Here is a 24,512-nt window from a genome sequence, read left to right on the forward strand (position 1 = left end):
AGGGCGAACATTACGTCACGCAACAAAAAAAATCACGTAATGTGGATTAATTATACACTCATAACATTTTGATGAGATCAATACGAGGATATATCAACATTAGAAAAAACATACTGATTGAACGCTTAAAATAATGAAATTATAGATTGCCTCGAATGGAATATGATAATTACGTAGACAAAACTTGGAGTCGGACAAATGTTAATTTCTAAAATTGTATAATGTATATAAAATTGTTGAAGACCCCCCCCCCCCCTAAGATCCGCGCATGTCATTCTCTCAAGAGCGCACTTGTCCGAAAGAATTTTGTACGACATATCTAATCTTAACGCTCATTGTCGTAAAAGTATATTTCATTTATTATTATTCCAATTACATTATAAAAAAATGTAATTTTATTTCTTTGTTATTATTTCTGTTCATTTTAAACAGAAGATCTTTAATTACAAAGCCGAATTAAAACCTATATGTCGTAATATTAGAATCCCATTTACGTAAATACCTTGGAAAGCTTGAAAATGGCGACGTTAGTGATGATAAAATATTGAGAGCTGTGGTTTTAGCTTCAAGATAGCTCTCCAAAAATGCCTTCTGAAAAAGTATGAGTCTTAGATATTTTCTCAGTTATGTAAATGATGTATTTTGTTTTGTATTTCGAGAGACATAGTGTAAATACTATTTAAAGGTATTTGCAAATAGATAAACTGTTTGGCGGTAAGTTCACCTATTCTATAGAAATTTTTCATTTTTAATGGTTACAAATTACAGATTCGCTCAAAGGAAGACACTTGGTCGACCAACGAGCTCAAAAAGGCCTTGAACGTAAGAAGCACAAATTTTATTACAAATATATTCTTATAAACAGGCCTAAAAAAAAATTATTCCTGTTTCCTGTCGCCCGACCGACCCTATCTTTTACCCTCCGACCCTAAAAGTTTTTTTGTGATCATGATGGTGATCGGTAACTTCGCCAGAATTTCCTCAAAAAGAGAAGTGAAAGTGCCCGGTCTTCTAAATTCACAATCGTGTAAACTGACCTCACTGGCAAAATAATGATAGTAAACTAATATACAGACATTTTTACTGCATAAATTGACCTTGTGGTTATAGTATAACTTGCAACTATCTTATTTTCAGGGTTTATAAATATGGGTGATGCAACAACATACTGTGCATTGGAAATTACAAAAACGATGTTTATTACTTTGAATCCCGATATAACAGTTAGTTAATAACCTGTTATTAGTTAATAACTGCAATAAATGTTAAAATTATCATAAAACTGCTGTCTATATTATCTTGAAAATTAAACAGATCCTCTACATAATAACGTACGATAGTAAGTGGGTCAAGGGTTGGTCTAATACCCCAAATACACGAAAGTACAGACACTGATTTGGTATTGACATTAAGCTTAAACAAAACAGAAATATTTATCCAGAAAAGGATAAATACATTCATACACATGTAGATTAAATTTTGCAAATAATATTAGTTTTTATTTTAAAAAAATCGATTTTTTTTTCGATGCAGGTTGTTTTCTATACATTACATGCATAATAATACATATACCTTTGGAAATTTTGAATCATCATTAACATACTGTCACTGTGAACATAATTTTTTTTTCATTATAACACACACTCTTGAAGTTTTTAAAAATAAAATATTTTTTAAAAATAAAATTTTTTTCCAACCTACCTACCCTAATTTTTTTGGTCAGGTGACAGGAAACATGAATATTTTTTTTTTTGGCCACATGTCAAATGTAGTAGAAAAGAAAACATGACTGTATATACATTGTAGATACACAGATAGACACTAAGAAAATAACTTAATTGACATAAAAGTGGATAAAAAAAATTCTGAAATTTAAGTTTATGCTAGACTCTGAAAGCTACATCTATACATACATTAAAAAAATAATCTTACCATGACCAGGCTAAGCTCAGGTCACAGTAAGAATTCGTCCCATATACTCGCAACATAGCAGCCCAAAGCGAATCAGCTTCGCGTCGATTTTAAGTCTCTTAAGAATAATCTGCTGGGGAAAAACTCATTTTTATACATTACAAACCTTTTTGAACATGCATATGTAGTTTAAGTCACAGGCACTTGTTTCTGAGAAAAAAAATTTACCCTATAGTATAATAATAGGGTAAATTTTTTTCTCAGAAACAAGTGCCTGTAAGTTTAGTCCACAAAATATCCTAAATGAGTCGTACCAAGGCATTTTGTTAAAAAATACGTTTGAATTTGCCTGCCATTTTGTCGGAAATCGCACTCACAATGTCTCAGATTTAATCCTTAAAGGCCGAACATTTTACAAACGCCCCCTTTTTTTACCTGTACAAACTTCAAAATGATGCCGCTTGTCAATCAAGTTTGAAACAATAGCACCCAGTTTGATTGACGTGATCGTCGGAGCGTGATCTTGCCAGGTCCGCTGATTTCTGTTGACTAGCAATTAACAACGTTATCTTTGATATCTTCCTTAATGTATTAAAAAGAAGGAATTGAAAATTGATTTTTAAACATTACCAGTATTAAAATTCATTATGAAAAATAATTATTCAGTGATTGAAAATTTATATTTGAATTATGTTGTCAATGAATGTGTGTGACCTAATAAATTCCACGAAAATGCATGGACAGCTCCAAAACATAAAATTTTCTTTTTACAACAAACGTACACTGTGCTAGTGCTACTAAAGCTATATTTACTGGTAATTCACTCAGTTGGAAGTTGGTGCATGTAAATGTCACTCCATGGAAAACGAACTCCATTAATTGTCGACCGTATAATGGCTGTCTTTATATTCCACATTCTTTAATACTGATCGTATGGTTTTCTTATACTATTATAATTGTTAAAATTAAGTTTTTAAACAATGTCAAGCGCTAAACACAATGTACTGAGTTATGCTTTTATAGCAGAATTAATTTACTGCGTTTTTTCAATTGTGCATTATACACGTGTGCTTAGAGAAAATTCGGACAACACATACCATTTCCGTATAAAATCGCTTCGTATGGTCATAAGAACAATAAGATATTTAAACTAAGACCAATTCTGACTAATTCTTTATTTCCTGTGTATTAATTTGCTTCCTGTGTATAGCGATTAGCAGCGTTTACGACCATGGTAGACTGCAAGCCCCGGAGGCTTTCACACCTCTAATAATTAAGCCCCGCCCTCACCTGAGATTTACCACCTGGTAAAAATGTTCGGCCTTTAACATGGCGACCATAAACAGCAGATTTTCAAACGTGATGTTAAAAGTGGCAGTGATTTTGTTGCAAAAACAGTAAATGTGGTAATATGGGATTATAAAAGAGCAACATTGTAGGTATTTAAGACCAATCATATGAAAATTTATGCGAGATACAGCACAATATAATTTTTTTATTTGAAACGAAGCGAGTATATGGGACAAATTCTATCGTTAAACCGGGTCTGTAGGACATCTGTCATTTTAACGATAGAACATTCTATCTATACATACATACCTAGCTACTCACAAATTCTGCACTCATTTAATTTTGTCAAACATCAAAATACACTAGCTATAGCATGCTTAGAGTTTATACTTTTAATAACATAACAGATCTTCAAAATTTTGATTTCAGACCCTAGCAGAATCATATAACATGAGATACAGTATCATGTGATTTGGATTTATTGCTTAATTATCTTGAATGAGTATACATTCCTGGAACACATTCAAATGATTGAAAATTTTAATTTAACAAGAACTAAATGAAAGAACAATTTTACTGAATTGAATAGGTTGGAATGGTCACTTAATGACTTATATTCTTTATTTATTCAACAATCAAGGGCCCTCGGGGCATATACATTAAAAAATATAACAATAATTATAATATGATTATAATGTTATGAGATTGTAGAAATGTATAAAGTTGGTTTAATTTGACAATCACAAAACTGATGATACTGAATTTATTAAGTACGAATAACACTGATTTTCCTTTGCTGAAGAAAAAATTTACCTGGTGTATCTCATAGACACCCCAATTATTCTTTATATTGGTGACATCTGTTTAAAATTTCCTAAGTTATTGATGGAAAAAGTGTCTGCACCTGTTTTAGCTTCTTTTACTTTATTATTATTAATATTATAAACTTTAGAAAGATGAGATCAGAAAAGAAAGAGAAAGACTTAAGCGAGAAAGAAGAGATGGAAAAGGGGAAGATATAAATGAATATGGTATGTCTTCACAATCTTCCCTTGGTACCTACTAACAACAGATTTGAAAGAATTACATATTGTCTTAAGAATTTTGAAAAATAACATCACTTAATTATGGCATTAAATCAATGTACATGTATATGTTCAGATGTTACGAATTTAATATGAAGTATTGATTTATTTTATTGTGTTATAGAAGAAAAAGAAAGACGACACAGAAGGGATGATGATGATGAAAGACGTCGTCACAGAGGGGATGAGGTCAGCAGCCATGTCACATAATATAAGATGATGATGATGATGATGATGATGATGATTTTTCTAAAGATATATATAGAATTTTATGTTTCAAATTTTTTTTATATTAAGGATCGAAAGAAACACAGAGATAGCAAGAGAGAAAAGACGGAGGTAAAATTTAAAAAAAAAAGTTTTCAATTGTGATATTACTCAAGTTAATCTTTAAAAAATATATGTAAACAAAACTAAAAAAATAATAAAAATTTCTACTGTAATATGATCTAACAATTTTGATCATGTACTTAACATTAATATTGCCAGTATACATGTATATTTATCAAGAATTTGCATCAAAATTGAATATAGGAGGAAAGAGAAGCTGAGAGAAGAGAGAGAAGGGAAAGAAAAGAAGGGAAGAGCTCTTCCAAGGTTTGTACTATAGTATTTCATACATAAAGACTCATGTTTAGATTAAAGACTGATAATCTATAGAAAAAAAATTCAAAACAATCTTTTTGACATTTCAAATATATTTCCTTTTATCACATTGCTAAATTGTGTAGTCCCTTCCATTCATTTATACAGTGAAATACATGTATGTATTTTGGTTTTGCATGACACAGACTGATGATAAACGTAAGGATGAAGATAAAAGACGTCATAGAGATGACGATGAACGCAAGGAAAGACGACACCGAGATCGAGACGAGGAAAGGCATCGAGACAGAGACGACAGAGATCGAGATGAAGAGAGAGAAAGGAGAAGAAGAGAGAAGGAGGCAGAGAGAGAGAAACGTCATAGAGACAAAGATGAAAAGCATCGGTATTATATGTGTTGACTTATAAAGCCATTTTATCATAACTTTTATTGATTGGTTTTAATGATATATAATATGATATGTATTTTGTATGTGAAATATTACATTCGTTAAAAAAGAGAAGTTATACATGTACTGTTTTTTATTACTGAAGAACCTGATCTTAAATTTAATCATTTAAATTGTTAAAAAAAAAAAACCTTTAGCTAGCTCTACTTGAATCAAACAAAGTTATGAAATGTTGTGAATCAAATGATTTTATTCTCGGTGATAGGGAAGGAAAGAGTGAGGATAGAAGAAGAAGGCATAGAGATGAGGATGATGATGATAAGCGAAGAAGACACAGAGATGAGGATGGTGATGATAAAAGAAGAAGACATAAAGAGGAGGATGGAGATGACAGGAGGAGGAGGCATAAAGAAGACGATGGTGACGATCGACGCAGGCGGCACAGGGATGAAGAGGATGAAGATCGAAAGCGAAGACATAGAAAAGATGAGGTAGGATATTCTTACTTTGTTATTGAGAGATTTAGGCATTTAGGAGCTCTGGGTAATCAATAAATAACCAATCGGAGCCACATGCAAAATTTTAAGTGCAACTTTTTTTTGGCATTAACTATTTAGGACACTGTACTAAATAAAGGATAAAATGAAATGTTTAAGCTTTTTAGATTAAATAGGTTCCTTCATTTTTTCTTGCAGTTGATTAGCAAAGTGTAAAGATAATTAACCTTGCCCATCTTTTTAATTTAAAAGTAAATTTCTCTGAATTCATAATTTAAAGTGATCAATATTTGTTTTGCAGGATGACAGAGAAAGAAGGAAAGACAGACACAAGGAAGATGAGGATGTAAGGAATTTCTTATTAATTTATAGTATATGTATTATAACACACCGTACATAATTAGAACAAATTGAAATAGATTTAAGATTCCCTCTCAAACTTATAAGAAGAAATTAAAGAGCCCAGCTGCTGATTTGAATGATCATAATCACTCTGCCTGGATTGATGCATGCATTAGGTCCCCCCTTTATGATAACAGATTCTGCCCTTAGAATTAAATAAACAACAAGATCACTTTGCCTGTTGTGCAGGGCCACAAAAAGCGAAGGCATCGACAGAAGGACGGTGAAGAGGAGAGAAGCACACTTGATGAGGTCTCTCAGTTCTGTGTTGATCTGCTAACATCATGCAATTATCATTATGATGGTTTTAATGCACAGATCACTTTTGGAGTAAATTTTTCCAGTTGCATTGCATGATTCTTGCACAATTTTGCTAGTGTACCTGGCCAATATTGACATTCATTATCAATTGTGGATTTATCATTCCATGTGTTTGTTATCTTTTATTTAGTGCAATATTTTCGCAAGTCTATTACAGAGTATAGCAGTTTTATGTTTGTATCATTATGAAAATTGTGAACTACATGTCCAAGACTTTATTAAAGCTTTTAAAATGTTTAAAATAACATTTTTTAGTAGGGTGTGGAAAAATAGGAATTTGTTGTTTTAAATAATTCCTGTCTTTAGAATTATGATAGATGTATTGAGTTTTAAGGGCAAGGGATATTGAGGGCATACAGAAAATAAATTGAGTTGAATAAGTAAATTTCGTCTTTAAATTGCACAAATAGGATGAAAGGGAAAGACAGAGGCAAGAGAGAAGAGAGAAAAGGGAATCAAAAGAAGGGGGTAAAAGTAGACACAGGGATGAAGATGTAAGTCACACCATATGTCAGATAGCATTTATAAACAACACTTTTTTTTCAAAAAGACTTAAAACTCTTATCAAACGAATAAGTTAAACATAAGCATACTTGCTTTTTGGAAGTGAATAGAACCCTTGCCTCTGGATAATATTTGTGTCAGATATTTAAGTATTACAGAAGAATGAGTTGTTTTTTTTTGTAAATTGTCACTGATATACATGTAGCTAAGGTAAACCAGTGTTTCAAGTTTTTGGAATTGTTATTTGTACTACTGGAATCTTTCCACAATCATTATATAAACAGGATGAAGAAAGAAGACGTAGGAAAGAGAAGGAAAGAGAAAAGGAAAAACAAAGGGAGAGAGAGAAAGAAAGAGAACGGGAAAAGGTGAGCTGCTTATTGTTATTGATTTAATTATCAACAGACTGTCATTTGATAGGAATATTAATGTACATGTATTACATGTATTTAAAAAAATCTAATAAGTACTTGTAATTTGTTTCATTGGTTCATTTTCATATTTTCAGAAACAAAGAAATATATTACTTTATTGAGATAATTGTACAGTATTTAGTTGGGATTTGTGCAGTTTAGTATATTATATATTCTCCAAGTCCCATGTGTGTAATCATATAATATTGATTTGATTATATATAAGATGAGTATGAAGTTATCAATAAGTGACATATTTCAGAAAAAAACAGCCAAAACTAGCAGCAAACATGTGAGTTTTAGTTAAGGACAAAGGCACTGCATATACATGTACATGTGCATGTACCAGTATATCACTTGGTGATGCTACTTTGCTAGCCAAGGGTTTCTGACTCACACCTCTCCTCATGAACCCTTGGCATATCGTTCTAATCAAAAGTTGGGATTCTTTTTGTCATGTGATATCCTAGCCTATTTACAAATCAGCAAAATGATGAAAGATTCTGTACTTTAAACGTCATGGGTGCAATAATGGCAGCCTTAAAAGACATTGATATTGACAAGTAGAAAGAACATTTTAATGCCCAGTGTATTTAAAAAATAGGAACAGTGTTCATAGTTACATATAGATGGAATTTGTTCAAAGGGTGGAAGACTTGGAGCGGTAAATCCTTAATCTACAAATGGATGCCTCTGTTGATATACCGTACAATCAGGGTTACTTGGTATTGCACCATTGCATGCAATCATGTATCATGAAGGCTCAAACAGAAAGACTTAAAATATAAAAGTTTTGAGCTAGAGAAATTCGTGAATAAACTACTAAATCATTGTTGATTGAATCAAATATGTTTTTCACTTTTTGATTGGTCGAACGGTTTCAGTAAACCCCAATCAAAATCAAGGAAAAAAATCCTGACTTTTGATAGCACAGTATGCCAAGGGTTTGTGAGGAGCAGTGTGGATCAGAAACCCTTGGCTAGTGAAGGTGTTGGTGATTAAAAAAATGCTTCATGCAAATGTGAATTTTAAAGTCCCTTTAGTACTGCATGAGTATATACATGTATTTGGAATTTTGGGAAATCTCATGCTTAAGACCAGCTTACATATATTGCTGCCTGCTAGATGCACCCAAGTAGATATACATTTTACCAGTGATTAGTTGGGATGGTACATATAAAATGGCTTTTAACATACTTGCATGTTTAAGTTCATGGATGTTTACATCATATATAAATATAAGCTATTATAACAATGAAGTATCAGCCAACTGCTTGCTTCCATGCTCCAACAAATCTTAATGGGAACAAGACCATAAACTATTGGTACCTCCCATGCAGTTTAATCATAAGACCTAATAATTCTTTTTAAAAAATAAATGTAAATATCCAAGGCGGTTTACAGCTCTGGGTTTTTGGTTTATCTGAAGATATATCCTGTTGGTGGTATATACATGTATGCTTGTAAAAGAACAACATTAAAGTTTAGTTATGGTTTTAGGGAAAATTCAGCAAATTATTACAATTTATTACTGTAGATTCCTTATTTTATGCGAGTACTTAATTTTGCGATTCAATCGGTTTGCATCAAATTGCGAGAATATAAAATCGCGAACACCAAATTGTTAGCATAGTTTCATTTAGTTTACATACGTCCAAAAATTAAAAGCAAGATTTTAAATTCCGCGAGATGTACTTCTCGCGATTTTACGCGGATATTAAATCCTCGCATTTAATTAGGAATCTACAGTATACTGGAGACTTTTTAGGGAAAGAAGGTTGCACGTTTTTTTAATGATCAATATATCTCCATGTTAATATAAAATTATAACTGTGTGTTATATATACATGTACCATTCAATGGAGATTTTTGTATTGGCCAGGGGAACAATTTTCAGCTTCTTTTACCATACAAGTGAATTATTGTTCATGCTTGTACATTTAATTATTTAATAATTGATAAGGCATGAGAGAATATAGAGATTCACATTTTGTTTTTGCAGTGTTAAATTTTATTTAGACTATTTAAGTACTAGTCAGGGATGTATGCAGAAACACAGATTTCCATTGATTTGGAAATAAAAAATGTCATTCTGTAGATCAGTGCAGACCCCTGATTGAATCGGTCTCCTCATGTTTCTTCCTCTACCACTTATATCCCTGACTAGTGTTATTAGTATAGAGTGCTACATTATATATTAATGGTAAAAATTATAATGATCTTAGAATTATCTCAGTTAAAAAATGTTTTATTTTTATGGAAAGAATAAATTAATGATAAAGATAACTTTCTTACAAGCAAACATTCTATTTATCTATTTTCATTGTACATTTATTTTACACAGGTTTGAAAATTATTGTTTAAAAAACAGATTTATTTTAGTTACTTGACATTATATCCCAAATCACACAATATCTCTACAAAATATGTTAAATACATTATGATAGTATTTCATCAGCGGATGAGTCCACATTAACTTTAAATTATATTCCAGGCCAAAGAAGCGGAGGAGGAGAATGGATATGATGAATATGAAGACGATTTTGAGGTCAGAAGACAGTTTTTGACATTTCCTTTTGAAAGCATGTGTATATATAGGCTTTCCCCTCTATGTGTTAATCAGTGTATATACATGTACATGTATTTAAAAAAATAAAAAGCATCCCTATACATGTACTAATGCTAAAATACCAACAAAACATTTTGCATTTTAATCTGAATTATCTTGATGGAAGCTGCCAAAGTTTAATTAATGCATAGTCAACTTTTTTTCTAGACATCATAACTGTTCATCTAGAAATGTGAAGTGTTTGTACTCTGATAAAAAAAATAGCATTCAAAAAAAAGCATAGCTTCAGACTAAAGTCATTTTAAGTTGAAATCAGGAGCCAACAATGGCAGCTACTTGCAAACCTTGATTGTTGATTTTATAGATAGGGAGCACCTGTTGTACTTGTATATCTAAATACTTCTACATGTCCATATAAGATGGAAAAACACTTTGTAAATATTTGAAAAAATTTGTTAAACTTTCTTGCAAATACATCCATAACTACACATGTATTACCAATCCAGATATTGCATATTTATTTTAGTCAGTTCTCGTTGAATTTAAAACAAGATTTTGCTATTGAGTTCATTGCTGAGGTTTAAAATTTGACTTTATTTTATTTTTTGTTTTACATTGTATATCTATGTAGGACTATGAAGATGATTTCGAAGATGAGGAAGATGAAGCACCTGTTGCGAAAGGAAAGGTGAGAAAATCTTAACCAATCAGATGCCGTGAAATTTTACAGTCTTAAGCTGAATGCTTAGAGTGTTACAAAGCTGAAAGCATAATAATTATGATGTTTGAAATGTTTTTAAAAAGAATAAACATTGTTGTGTATGCCGCACTTGCATGCCCTGTTTATGAATTCTGGTGATAATCCTTTTGTTTCCATAACAGTTGTCAGACTTTGAGCTCCACAAGTCCCCACCTAAAGGCGGGCATGGATTGGACTATTCTGTAACTATATTAACATCATTGTATTGCGTGGTTGTTTGTTTGGGCGTGTTCAACACTTGGGCGGCAATCCAAATTTTGATCAGTATAAAAATAAATCAAATACATGTAAAGTGTTCGAAATTCAAGAGAGGGAAGGTGGGATAAAATGATGTGGAATAATGATATTCTCCATTTTCCAGGATTTCACTGGAAACAGAATGATTAACATTCCCGACAAATTATGAAACACAGTCTTATTCATATATGTAGATCTGAAACAAATCCCAACGAAACTTTTGATAATTGACAATCCAGGAAAATTAGTCCCCGTGAATTTAAAAGAATCCACCTTAGTCAGTCACCATTTTTTGGTTCCTTAAATTGATTAGTGTTTGGATTTGCCTCTTGTCTGGTTTGACACAGTTGAATTGATTTAATATGCATGCAGATCAATTTTTCACCCTGTATCTCCCTTTACTGGACATTTGAAATACGTAATTACATGCAAGCACACTCAGTTCACTTCTGTGATCCACTGGAACCATAGAGGAGCACAGACAGTTGTGATGAACTGTTAAATCTTTCTTTGCACATGCTACATGTACTGTACCCTTAAATCTCAGCAAATCTTGACCTCAGTATGTCAGACAAATTTTTATGGGTGTGAAGAAAACTCTGATAAGATAAAAATCCATGACTGTTTTTAAAATTTATTTTTCTTGTTCATGATTGACATTAAAAATATTTATAATTATTTTGATAATTTATCTGTATTTCGGTTTTTGACATTTGTTTGCATTTTTAGCTAGCAATGATTTAATTATTTTCTAGCATATTCTCAACACTGTAAGGAACAAAGGCAGTTTGGAGTACACAGTGTAATAAAGTTTGGGGATATGGGACATTAAGCTTAATTGCAAACTTTTTTTTAGATCGAGTCTCCTAGGTTTAATAATTTTGAAGTTTACAGTAATTGCTTGTGATGGGGTTCATTGCAATATCAAGTCAATTTTTAGATCAATATCTACATGTTATATATTCAAATTAACATTCTAATGACACATATCTGTTGAGAATAATGCTAGAACCTGTAATTGTTTTTTTTGCTGGCTTGGAATTCAGGGTTTTTTTTATAAAAAAAAAAAATGAAATATTAAATAACTTAGTTTTGGTATTAACGCAGCTATAATTTTGATCCCATTTTTATGCATGCATATACTGCCAAATACTTTTGAATGTATGCAAAATCCTAGATAGTCTCATTACTATTACAGTGTCTAATATACTCCTACACAATGCACAATATTAAAGATCACAATTTTGACAATATCTTTAATATTGAATGAATATGAATTTTGCATTGGGTAACTTATTACTGTCAATGATGGTCAAATCAATATCCTTAGTTTGTTTTGATCAATACTTACTGGTAATGGACTGAAGAACAACAGTTAATGATTGATGAAGTTTAACCACTAAAGATGTGATCACAATGCAATGTATATGACTAATGCTGTTTACTTATACATGTATTGTACTTACTTAAAATGATCTACATTTTTTTGTCAATTCAGACAAAAAGTGCTAGTCAGGTCAAATTAAGGCTACAGAGCAAGTCAATGTATAAAAAACAGTGGTGAAATCAATAGAGATATACTAGTTGAAATATTAGAATTTAAGTGTTAGAATTTTTTTTTTGGGGGGGGGGGGGTTCATCATTAAATTCTGGTGAAATGTGGATTGTCTTTTTCTCACATATCTCTGAATCAGATACATTTTTGCTTGTACATTTATATTTTAATCTTTGATTATTCTCATTTTCAGTTCTAAAAGTAAGAGCTTCTAATTCTACATGTACATATATGTATTACAATTAATTTAATTAATTAGGACTCAGAGATGGATGAAGTGCTGAAGGCCCTGGATCAAGAGAATGAAAGACTGCAACAGGATTCCAGACAACAACCGGAGTCACCAGTAAATGTAATGTGAACAGCAATGGTTGTAATGAAGAGATGAGAATGAAAGACTGTATCAATTTAAAAAAAAAAAATACAGTCTAAAATTCAGATTAATGTGGATGTAGATGAAAATCAGAGATTGTAAAAGAGTCAAAGATTCTTCTTATTGGCTATACTAATGGAACTTGTACATGTATATATCTTGAGGTGCTCTAAAGTGAGAACAGCATAAGTGGGCCAAATCTTGTGGATCAAGTAAAATAAGAAAGTATTAAAATGTTTCATATGGATTTTCATCTTTCTTTTTTAAATGTTTTATGAAACCCCACAAAATGTAACCACGGAAAGAGCCTTTAGATAGACATTTAATAAACTTGCAGAGAGATCAGAGGGAATCCAGCTACAACCGCTACAACAACAACTATGATGACCAGGACTCAGACTCGGAACCTGCTAGACCAGTGACCAGGGGCCTCATCAACTTCTCAGGGGCCAGACAGAGGGCAATGAGTCGTAAGGCTCACAGTAAGACCACCAAGCGCGCCCACGACCTACTACAGATGATAGAGCTGGACGTCTCGTCCTATGACCTGTTTGACCTCCCTCCAGTCAAGGAGTATGACCTCTACATCAGAAGCTTCGGGAGGACAGATACCAAACAGGTCATACTAAATTGCTGTTTTACTGAGGTTTTGTTTTGTGTTATTGGTGCTGATGTAATAGCATTTGGCAAAGAAATATAATGGAAATGTATAATTTGTCTGGCAGAAAAAAAGTTATGGATGTAATTTAGATTCCATTGCTAAAAAAAAGGAAAGTGTGATTGCATTAACTCTGGAGTTGTTTTTTGAGAAATGTGTTTTTAAAATAATATGTGGAAAAAAGGTTTTAGTTTGAGCATTTATCGTGAGGTTGGTTTTTTTTTTTGATAATTCATTTATTTATGAAATACAAGCATACATACAATTACACCCACATCGTGAGGGTTGATGAGTAAGTAATTAGGAAAGAAACAAATAAATTTATTTATACTTAAATAATATCTTTATGCACATCATAATAAGTCTTATTTTTATGGAATAACAATATTTGGTCTTGATATTTTAGGCGTACGTCCAGACCAACGATGACAACATAGACAGAGACATACAGACAGACGAGATAGATCTCCGACAGAAGTGGACTCAGCATCCTCCAGAGGACTTCACAGGATGTGGAAGTAAGCACTGACACAGACAGACAAGAATAGGGAACATCTCAAAACATATCAAAACTGTTTATTGATTTCTAAAAGTTTCAATGAAGTTTTTAATAAAGTTTTGAAAGAGATTCTCAATTAACATGGATGAAATTGTATCATTTACTTTTGAAATTAAAAAAAAAAGCTTGGAATTTAATGTACCAATACAATGTTGCAATACAAGTAGTTTGTATAATCTATACCTGTGTGTTGTATCTCCCCAGGAGGAGATGGTGAGAAGGACCTTGATGAGGAGGAATCAGCTCAACAGAACAAACAGCAAGATCTGGGTCGCCTCAACTCTTTTATACAGAAAGCAGGACAGGTAAAATTCCAATGTCAACTAAAACCAATGTAATCAATATTATAATGAAAAAAACTCAAAAATTGCCTTGCTTTGGCGATACAATATGTTGTGTTACTGGATTGAAGATAATATCTGCTTTCTACTGGGACCTTTGTCAAATGCTTATGAAAGAAGTGAAAGTTGGGTATCTTTCAAAAGAGATTGTTCTTGAACGTTGTAGGTGATATCCATTTTGCTGGATGAAGAGAAAGATCAACAGAGACAGGAGAAGGCAGATAACAGGACAAACCTGGCCCTGAGTGAGGGCTACTCCCAGCTCACCTGTCTCTCCATACTCAAAGGTATCTACAAAAAGTCTACCTAGGACAGGTCTTTTGTCTTTAGATTTACATGTACATTGAAAATGTACTGGGGATTTGGCAATTTTTGGTGAATACCTTTTCCTGGATTTCACTTATGAGTTGATCCATAAAATAAAATTTTCATTGAAGTGCAATTTCTTAAAATACATTGTATTGATAGAATCATTGTCCACAAATGTAGCTATCCTTGAAAATGTTATTTTCATTTAATCTTCGAGAATTGTTGCCCACGAATATTAATGAAACCTCATTAAATTAGGTTTAAAATGAACAAGATAACTTACAGTCACTTATAATCAGCCACTTTTATCCATTGAATAATTCCCTTACGTATCAATGTTAATTTGAACATGGTAAGCCAAACATTAGATTTCAAATCAACTGGCATTTAATCAACAGATGAATTGGTATGATTTGTAATCACTGTTCAATTGTTTAATAGTGACACAAGTAACACAATGATTGGTCGATGGACTCGGGTGCATTCATTGTGCATTCTTTGTTCTGTTTGCAGGGCGCAGTGTCCAGTTCGCTCATTTTTCTCCCACCCAGCCAAACTACTTACTTACTATATACAACAAACCTGCTGAGGTAAGTCGAGGCATATTGTTTCTATAAACTTTATATTCTATCTTCAATGTGTAACTTGGAATGACTTTACAAGTACCCATACCTTGTGTGTGTCAGTAAATTATTTACAATATAGAACCCTCTTGGTCACCAAATGCTACAAGAAGTGAAAATGGCCCTTTTGAATGAATTCATTCAGTTAGTAAAATAAAAAAAGGGGTGATTGGAAACAAATAGTTAATAATTTTGAACAAAACCTGTTTCAAGTGAAACTTGTGGCATTCTGTCTCAGTTAGGTACTAGCTTGTCTGCTAGTTGGAATCTTTTTCAACCAATGACTTTTTGCAACCAAAATCATAGAACCTGTGTATATTTGTTTTTAAGACTACATGTATTTAGTTTCTTTTAAGTTTCATACATTAGAAAGAGAGTATATACGTTGTGACCTGAATGTCAAGGTCATAAGAACGTACCCAAGACTATTCAAGTGAAATGTCATTGATAACTTTTAGCTCAAATAGGTGGATTGGCTATTGCCATAAGTAGTCACATCTTAATACATGTTTATATCATATTTACCCAACGCCTATTGATTTGAGTGTTTGATTCTACCTTTTTCCATAGTTTAAGTTTGTTTTCTATTTCTAGGCATCAGAGTCAAACCCTGTAGACAGGAAAGGTATCATCTGTGTTTGGAACACGAATGAGCCATCTTATCCTCAAAGGTATGGCAATGTGAAGCAATTTCTGTCGAGTGTTTTTTACATAAATATTGTTTGTAATAAAAATCATATTTATCATCAGAAAAATCTCAGTATAATCAATTTGAATCATTTTCATAGGATCCTATTTTGATCTCTTATTGAAAATAAAGAGTGTCATGGAACTGGCTTTGTCATCATGATAATTAGCTGTTACAGTTAATATTTCTAGTGTCTCTTTGAGTTGACGTTATGATTATTAGCTGTTGAATTCCTTTCCAGGATCCTGGCCTGTGAATCTCAACCTGTGTGCTGTTGCTTCAGTCCATACAAGACCACTCTAGTCTTTGCGGGGATGGTAAGTTAATCCCTATCATCTCATTTAAAGCTGATTAAAGAGGGAGAAAATATGTTTAAATTCTGATTTAACCAACTTTGTATAAAGTTTTATTTTGTAGATTTTTTAGGTCTATTATGAAATGTTGTCTTGATTTTCAATAATTTCAAGTTTTCACAAGATTGTCAGAAAGTTTTGTTCTGTGCAATTAAGTGTATTTAACATTGCATAGGTTGATGGTTCTGTATGTGCCTGGGATCTCCGGGAACCCCCGGCTCTACACAAGTCTGTACATTATGAAAACTCGGACCATTTATTACGTTATCCTACCTACAACACAGGTAAGTTCATCAAATGAGCATTTAACCATCAATGTACATATCAATATGTACATGTATATAGATACTTATATATCTGATGCAAATCAGAGTGCATTTAACCTACATATATCTTAATGTAATTTTTAATGTATAGGTATATCCAATGCCGATCTTTAAAGAATATCTCGAATAAAAAGTGACAAATATTGTAATATTCATTGACATTTCTAAAGGTATTTATTCGAGGAATTTGTGTATTTCAAATATTAGATGACACCTTGCAAATAAAAATGAATTAAAAATGAGAAAAGATCAGAAATTGTATGTAACATACATGTATGTATGTTACATTATAAATATTTATGTTTGCTTCTAGATTTTAAGAAAGTGAATAAAAATGCAAAAACTATCAAAAGTAAATTCTATGTTTAACATCATTTGCTCACTCTAAACTAGATAGATATATTTACAGTAAATGTATAAATGATTGTTCTGTGACTGAATCCTTTTGTTACAGCTGGTATTGTGGAGGTGGACAATCATCACAGCCCAATCACCACCCTCACCCCGGTCGTGTCCTATACTGACAGGTCAGAGTTCACTCAGTCCCAGAGGGCTCACAATAGTTTTCTTAGCTGTCTCTCCACTCCTGTCTGTCTGTTTATCTGTCTTCCCAGGTTCCATCTGTAAACTTTTTACATTTTCGACTTCTTCTACAGAACCACTGGGCCAATTTCAACCAAACTTGGCACAAAGCATTATTAGATGGAGATTCAAATTTGTTGAAAAAAAGGGCCACCCCCTCTTTTAAGGGGAGATAATTAGGAATTGTCAAAAATTTGTTAGTATTTTTCAATAAATTTCTTCTCAAAAACTCTCTGGCCAGAAAAGCTGAAGCTTGTGTGGAAGCATCCTCAGATGGTGTTAATGAATAATGTAATGGCAACTATTATCAATGAACAAGATTAAAAGGAAAATACACAACTTAGAGATACAGATGAGTAAGTCTTTGGAGAGTTATTGCCCTTTGACTATAACATTAGCCTTACATCAAAATTTTCACAATACCGGTAATTTAATTCTTCATTTATTAGTGAGAAAATGTTTCATCTCAGCTATTTGCAAGGGCTTTCTCATGGTGAGAGGTATATTCTTGATGGTGAGACTCTGGCAAATCTTATGAAATTAAAAGTTGGTTTACAATATAAAACAAGCTATTACAATAATTGAGTTTGTAAATTTTTTCTTGTTACAGTGACTCAGCAGGTCAAGATTCTCATGAAGGTAATAACTTATACTTAAACAATTTATTGACAATGTCTTTTGTTTGATTACGTGTAGTAAATTTCCCACATTTTGTGTTATAATTAAACTTTGGGTGTCCAATAAGTTTCTACGTAATGTTAAAGTCTCAGAATACACATTGTATCAGATAGTGCTTGACCAAAAACGTGTGGACCATCCAATATCTGGCATAAAGGACTGTTGGATTAAGGCTTATAACTATCATAAGACTCTACATAAAGTGACACCTGTGATATTTGTTTCACTTTCCATTAATTTTTTATGTAATTCTGGTTTGTTACTTCAAATTTTAATTTCATGCAGATATACAATGTATCTTGTATTGTCTCATATTCAAACTATTTGGTACTTGGATGAAAGTAAGTAGTAGTAAAAGTTGTAAAACTAATTTGTTAAACTTTAATAATAGTACTTTAGATAAAGAGGTATTTCAGTTTTATTAAGATTAAGATTTGTTGAACTTAAAAAATAAGTTTTTCGAATCTTTGCCTGATTTTTGTTGTAGATTCCTCTGGTGGACTTACATTCCAGCTAGTATCTTGTGAGGAGATGGGCATCCTCAAATTCTGGGTAAAAACATACATTAAACATCTGAGAGAGAGAGAGAGAGAGAGAGAAACTGAGAGAGAGAGAGAGAGAGAAAGAGAGAGAGAGAGAATATTTGTAGAGTTTTTGAAGTTGCAGTTCTTTTTACTAACTAGTATTACATATACATATAATAAAGTTATAATGTACTAGTATATGTGACAGGTTGTAGCTGAAATCTCCAGTCCTGATATGGCGGGGTCAGAGGTTGACCTTGGACTGTCCCCAGGGGGAAGAATCAAACTGGTGCTGAGTTCCTCAATGAAGCTACGAAACCCTCTCAGGTAAAAACCTTTCTTTTCTTTTTGGAGGGCTTTGGGGGGGAGGGGGAATAGTAGAGGTTCTTTCTCAATAAGAGTGCTCAGATTGTATATTAAAAGGATAGGTGCTTTTACTTGAGTGTGTGTTGCAAGTTGATGGCATATCTTTTAACTTCTGGGAATGGAGGTTTTCATAGTTTGTACAAACAGGGTAAATGTTGATTGTACTTTTCTTTTGTTTACAAATGCAGAGAGAAAACAGAGACCACCAAAGAGAAGCAGGGTTACCTACGTACGTTTGAGTTACAGTTGTCCCCAGGGGATTTAAATCATTACTACGTCGGGACTGAGAAGGTAATACATGTTCTTCGTTCATTATTATTTGTACAGTAACCAGATTGTGTCTTTATTTAACTGTGAGAAACTTCAGAATATTGCTTTCATTGTTTGCAAACTTTTAAAATTTGTGTACTGACTATTTTTGAAATACCTATAATTGATATTGATTGCAAGCTATGAATGTATATACAGAAGAGAAGGGAAGGGAGAAGAAAATATTATTGTTCACACTCCATTTAAAGTGCAAATCATAGTGCTAAAAGCTTGACAGTGTTGTCTTAGTTTGCATTGATTTCTGATCAAAAGTCATTAGTGCATTATCCCTTAACAGGTGCCTTGATTATTGGACCTGGTTATTTTGTAACTCTAACCTCCTTGCCTTCAGTCTATCAGATGGTTAAATGAAAATAGTTTTTGCCCATACTGGCATACATGTGTCAGCATTGTCAGTTCTTTTATTGATTAGTGTGTTGATATGCGGTGCATTACAATTTCAGGGTTTTGTGTACCATGGGCTGAGATTTGGATCCAAAGCATATCCCAGAATGTTCACAGCCCTCAGTGGTTTGTTTCTTGATAGAAATCTCTTTATTTAGAGTATCTATAAATAATGAACAATTCTCTTCATTTTCTATATAAAGGCTGAAGCTCCTGTTTACTTCTTAATGTCTGTATTTCAATGTTTTGTCTCTCAGATGCTCCTGTGGACATCCGGACGCTCGACTTCTCCCCGTTTTGTCATCCTTGTTTTCTGGTAAGATATTCAACACTTGTTTGCTTAAGTGTACTTCAGTGTACTTTTTCCTGTCAAAAATGAATTGACGAAAATTACAGAAGAGCAAACATTTCAATGTTTTTTAAGACTCTACTTATGATTGACTTAAGCAAAGGATCCTAACGCATGTAGTTAATTTGAGTGAAGATATTTTATATCTTGATCCTGTGCAGACAGGTGCACTATGGCTAATATCAAATATAAAGATTAAATTTGTTGAATAAAACATTGAGAGGTAAATCAGATATTATCTTATTCTTATATCTTATATTTTTTCTCCTCAGGCAACCACAGGAGATGGTGATGTTCATTTATTCAGCACAAAAACAGGTACATGTCCATGAAGTGTCACAAAATAAAACATTTTTATCATATTAATTTACAATGAAGCTTTCTCTTCATCTCTCTTTATAAATGTACTTGTTTCTCTTTCACAATCTCTCGCACTATGATCCTCAAGATATCACATGATTTCTATCTCTGACTCTCTACACATCGTATAATCTGGCAGTGTGATCATATGATACCACAAGATCGCCCAAGATTTCGCCTTTTATGCCCATAAGATACTAATCTTGTTAATTTATCTCCTGGATTTATCATTGACAGCAGACTTCTCAAAGTTATCTTGATTTGAATCGAAATTTTCGTCTTGAAGCCCGTACAAAACTCAGCTCTCAATCTTAGGAATATCGACCTCTAGAAAGTTCAAAATTAAAAATTAAAAACTACATCTATCTCTGTATGATTCTTCGCATGTTAACGTTCAACTCATTTTATTGTGTTTTATACATTCAACAGAAAATATGATATTTATTAACTTTGATGAGCAGCAGTTAAATTTTCAGCAGATACTAGATTTAACATTGTAAATATGCAATGCAGATCTAGAGTATCTTGGTATTGTACATGTAGATTAGTACATTCTAGTACCGGTATATAATCCATCTCATTTCAACATACTGGGACATGTACATATAAATGACAAAATATTATATGGTATCTGTATGTATATCATGAGTACTCTATAAATTATCAGTAAGGTACATGTTTTTCTATTGTGATTTTGTCTATAAATTCGGCCTTTGTCTATCAATTATATTCCGTAAAACTGTATTTTACTGTCGTCCTTGTGTCCTGATGTGTTCCCTATAACTGTGTTTTACTGTATATATCTATCATTGTTTCTGTAGACACGGCCCTTGTGTCCTGGCCCGCCCGTGTGTGGGGAACCACGGGGGTGAGGTGTGCTAAGTGGTCCCCAAGTCGCCCCTGTGTGTTCTACGTCCTCGACGACAACAGCCGGCTCTACACGTTTGATCTGCTAGAGGGCGACTCCATGCCTGCTAAGATAGAAACTTTGTCTCCGGACGCCAAGTAAGGATCTCGCTCAAAAATGATGTTACTGATTATCACCCTAATTCTTTATATTTTTCTCTCACACCTGGCTACTGAAACAAAAAAGCATCACAATGTTATAACAACGACGTAAAAAGCAGTGACAAAAATATCCATATCAAATGCTAGATCAAGGTCACCCCTTAGATACAGGTCATATTGTTCAATGAAAATTTAGATACTGCTTGACTATTGAGCAAGGTAATTATAAAATATTTGTTTTAATGTTAGGTATACTCCTGTTCAGTTTGCTTCATTCGAAATTAGAAATGTAGAAACCAACTTCAAGTAGATAAAGGTCATTGATGTTAGATTTAGTAGCAGATCTGTAGCTCTACTGGAAAAAAACTGGTTGCCATCTAAGTTTTTCCTAACCGGAGAGCTACAGTTCTGCATCTATGTTAAATTGAGAAATGAAAGAACAAAAAAAGCTTTTATGGTTAAGCAATACAACCGTGTTTATGTGCACACTTTCAGGGTAACCTGTTTAGCTTTCACATCTGACGTTCGAACAGCGGGTCAAGGAGGCAGAAATCCACAAATGGTAAACTACAGTTATCCTACTTCTTATAGCAACAACAAGCCATCTTTGAAGTCTTGCTGATTTTTTTTTTCATTTAGTCAACAAAATAAAGTGATATGATATTTTCATTTTTGAAAAATGAATATTTAAAAACCATTATTTTACATGAACATTACGTTAATAATAATATCAATGAGATACTGTATACAGGGTTATTTTCACCCCGTGTTATTTTCACCCTTCTACACTTGCAAACGGTTTCGTCCCGTCTTGAATTCGATAGATGCAGTTGTGATGAACAAGATATTATCTGCAAGAACAGAATTTGCCCAGCCTTAAATTCGCCCGCTGAAAACAAGGGAGAAAGGGGCGAAAATAAAAAAAAAAACAAATATTTCCCAGTTTACAGTAACTTGTTACCAAAATATGAAAATACCTTGGCATTAAATTGTGTTATCATTTTGTACAGTTGATCTGCATGGAGTCTGGAGTGACACAGATCCACACCATAGCTAAAGAATTCCGGGAACAACAGACACTGGAGGACGAATTCCTTCCGTCATATCTAGCCAGGTTCTGAACAGTCTCCATGACAACTGACCTCTCAATCGTCTGTGATAATTATATTGTAATTTATTAGCTGGAATCCTGTTCATTTCTTTGTCTTTTTTTTTTATTTTAAAATTTAGTAATAACTAGAAGATTTTGATTTACATATCAGGGCAGTGGACTCTGGCCCCTGTCCATAGCTTCGTAACAGTTAATTATCAATGTGGCATGATTATGAATTATGTGTAATCAATCAGTAATTTTAAACAGCCCACCCCTTTCCTGGGCATGTGATGATCACTCTTAGAAAAAGCTAGATTGTGATCCATATAACATAATGATTCATCTATGACATGATATTGGTAGTTCTGAAGCGTTTTTAAGTACTTGACAAGGACTCAAACTTTGAAGCATCATTAATTCAGCGATATGTACATGGTATATGTTTAAATTTGATAAAGACAGTGTTTCAATAGTTAAATTTTGTTTGTCACGAGTCACCATCCTGCCCCCCCCCCCCCCTTCAAAAAATAGGAAAAATTCCCTTTACATTTTAGATACATTGCAATGCCAAGTTGTTGAGTTTTTCCCATTTGATTTAGAGAAATTCTGTTTATTTTTAATCTTTCATAAGTTTTGATATGAATGACTACGGTATTTCTATTTTAAAAAATGGTCTCACATTACCTTCTACTTCTGATTTTCAGTATCAATGAGGTATAACATCTGTTGTGATTGCTAACAGTTTTTGTACTGGTTTTCAATAGTCTAATGACAAATCAGAATTTTGCAGCCACTTAACTTTGATCCTAATGCTATTCCTGTGCTATGATTCAGACGTTGATTCTATTCGTGTGTGTTGTCATGAGTTACCTTTAGTTAGTTTAAACAAACTGCAAAACACACAAAGAAAATGTCTGATTGTTTACAGAAATATTAAAACAAATTCAATGTTGCCTAGTATTGGAAACGATTTTGGGTTCATTTTTCTTCATCATTTTAAGTTTGTCATTAATCATTTAAAAGTAAATCAATGGATATCCTGATGCACTCAAATTTCTTATGTTGGGGTCTGGGTTATTTCTCTCCTTTTTTTCCCTGTAAGATGAATTTGTACATAATTATATTTTTTCATTGTTTTGTAAATTGTTATGTATTTTTTGTGTGGAGTTTCATGAATGCAAAAATGAAAAATTAATGAGAAATCTAAGCTGTGCTTAGCGGGGGATGGGGGGGGGTGTAATTATTTATTTTAATGCCCTAATGTGATAAAGTGGTATTGTATTTCGTTGTGTGTATTTTGTGAAACCGTCCGGTTCATTCCTGCACAAGCTGAAGTTGATTATTGTGTAGTACTAAAGGACCAATAAACTTTTATTGCTGGTTACAAAATGATTGTTACAAACATTGTCTAATAAATTATTTCTTAAAAGTGAGAACTACTTCAATTTGTGTATTATGAAATATAAGAAATAATGAATATTTAATTTAACAAAAAATTCTCTCTCTCTCTCTCTCTCTCTCTCTCTCTCTCTCTCTCTCTGGGAATGGATGCTTATTTGATTTTTCTTTTGAATGGTAAAAAAAATAAGTATGAATACTATAGAAATTTACTTCGATTTTTTGACATCTAAGCCACATTTTTACGATGTCCGCCTGTAAGACAACGTTTATGATATGTTGTAATTTTGAACGGGTCAAAATTACAACATATCATAAAGGCTTGAATGGGTTAATTTATGCATTATCACGAAATGCATTGAGTGTCGTGTAATTTAAACCATAAAACAAACGCGGAAAAAATTGATTTGAATCAAATTGATAGTCTAAGCTGTTAGGGTAATAAAATGTCGAACGGAGTTTTCTTAAATATTTTAGTAGTTTCTCAGTTTAAACGTTACGCTCGCATACTTCTTTGGTCAATAAAAGGAAGCGTTATATACTATGAACTATTATTCTCATTCTGAAGTTTTAAGAAATTGATTTTCATATTCATGTAGGTTTACTGTGAATCGACCTTGCACCCTATAAGTATTTTTATCCACAAATGTAGCACACGCAACAATCCACTT

At 32.7% G+C, this 24,512-nt stretch overlaps 1 protein-coding gene across 9 annotated transcripts; it reads left to right on the forward strand.

Moving 5' to 3' along the window:
• The first annotated feature begins 493 nt into the window (after positions 1 to 493).
• LOC128182299 (cytoplasmic dynein 2 intermediate chain 1-like) lies at positions 494 to 23,933 on the forward strand. Of its 9 annotated transcripts, none has more exons than XM_052850884.1 (36): positions 494 to 599; positions 769 to 822; positions 4,154 to 4,232; positions 4,411 to 4,475; positions 4,584 to 4,625; positions 4,821 to 4,883; positions 5,078 to 5,276; positions 5,540 to 5,772; positions 6,080 to 6,124; positions 6,370 to 6,432; positions 6,912 to 6,995; positions 7,290 to 7,373; positions 7,681 to 7,710; positions 9,913 to 9,966; positions 10,619 to 10,675; positions 10,870 to 10,929; positions 12,799 to 12,885; positions 13,250 to 13,531; positions 13,977 to 14,088; positions 14,334 to 14,434; positions 14,637 to 14,757; positions 15,293 to 15,369; positions 15,997 to 16,073; positions 16,332 to 16,407; positions 16,619 to 16,727; positions 17,224 to 17,296; positions 17,962 to 17,990; positions 18,517 to 18,581; positions 18,762 to 18,880; positions 19,108 to 19,210; positions 19,693 to 19,759; positions 19,891 to 19,949; positions 20,255 to 20,300; positions 21,164 to 21,347; positions 21,846 to 21,912; positions 22,361 to 23,932. In XM_052850884.1, the coding sequence occupies exons 1-36, from the start codon at positions 585 to 587 to the stop codon at positions 22,469 to 22,471; spliced, it is 3,192 nt and encodes a 1,063-aa protein (XP_052706844.1). In that variant the 5' UTR covers positions 494 to 584; the 3' UTR covers positions 22,472 to 23,932. The 9 variants fall into 9 exon arrangements, with proteins under 9 accessions (XP_052706844.1, XP_052706850.1, XP_052706865.1 ...); XM_052850890.1 differs by having other exon boundaries at positions 5,078 to 5,277; positions 5,547 to 5,772; positions 22,361 to 23,931; XM_052850905.1 differs by lacking the exon at positions 10,870 to 10,929.
• Positions 23,934 to 24,512: the final 579 nt, after the last annotated feature.

The sequence above is a fragment of the Crassostrea angulata genome, chromosome 1 (genome assembly GCF_025612915.1).
Source record: "Crassostrea angulata isolate pt1a10 chromosome 1, ASM2561291v2, whole genome shotgun sequence".
In the NCBI taxonomy this organism is placed as follows: domain Eukaryota; kingdom Metazoa; phylum Mollusca; class Bivalvia; order Ostreida; family Ostreidae; genus Magallana; species Magallana angulata.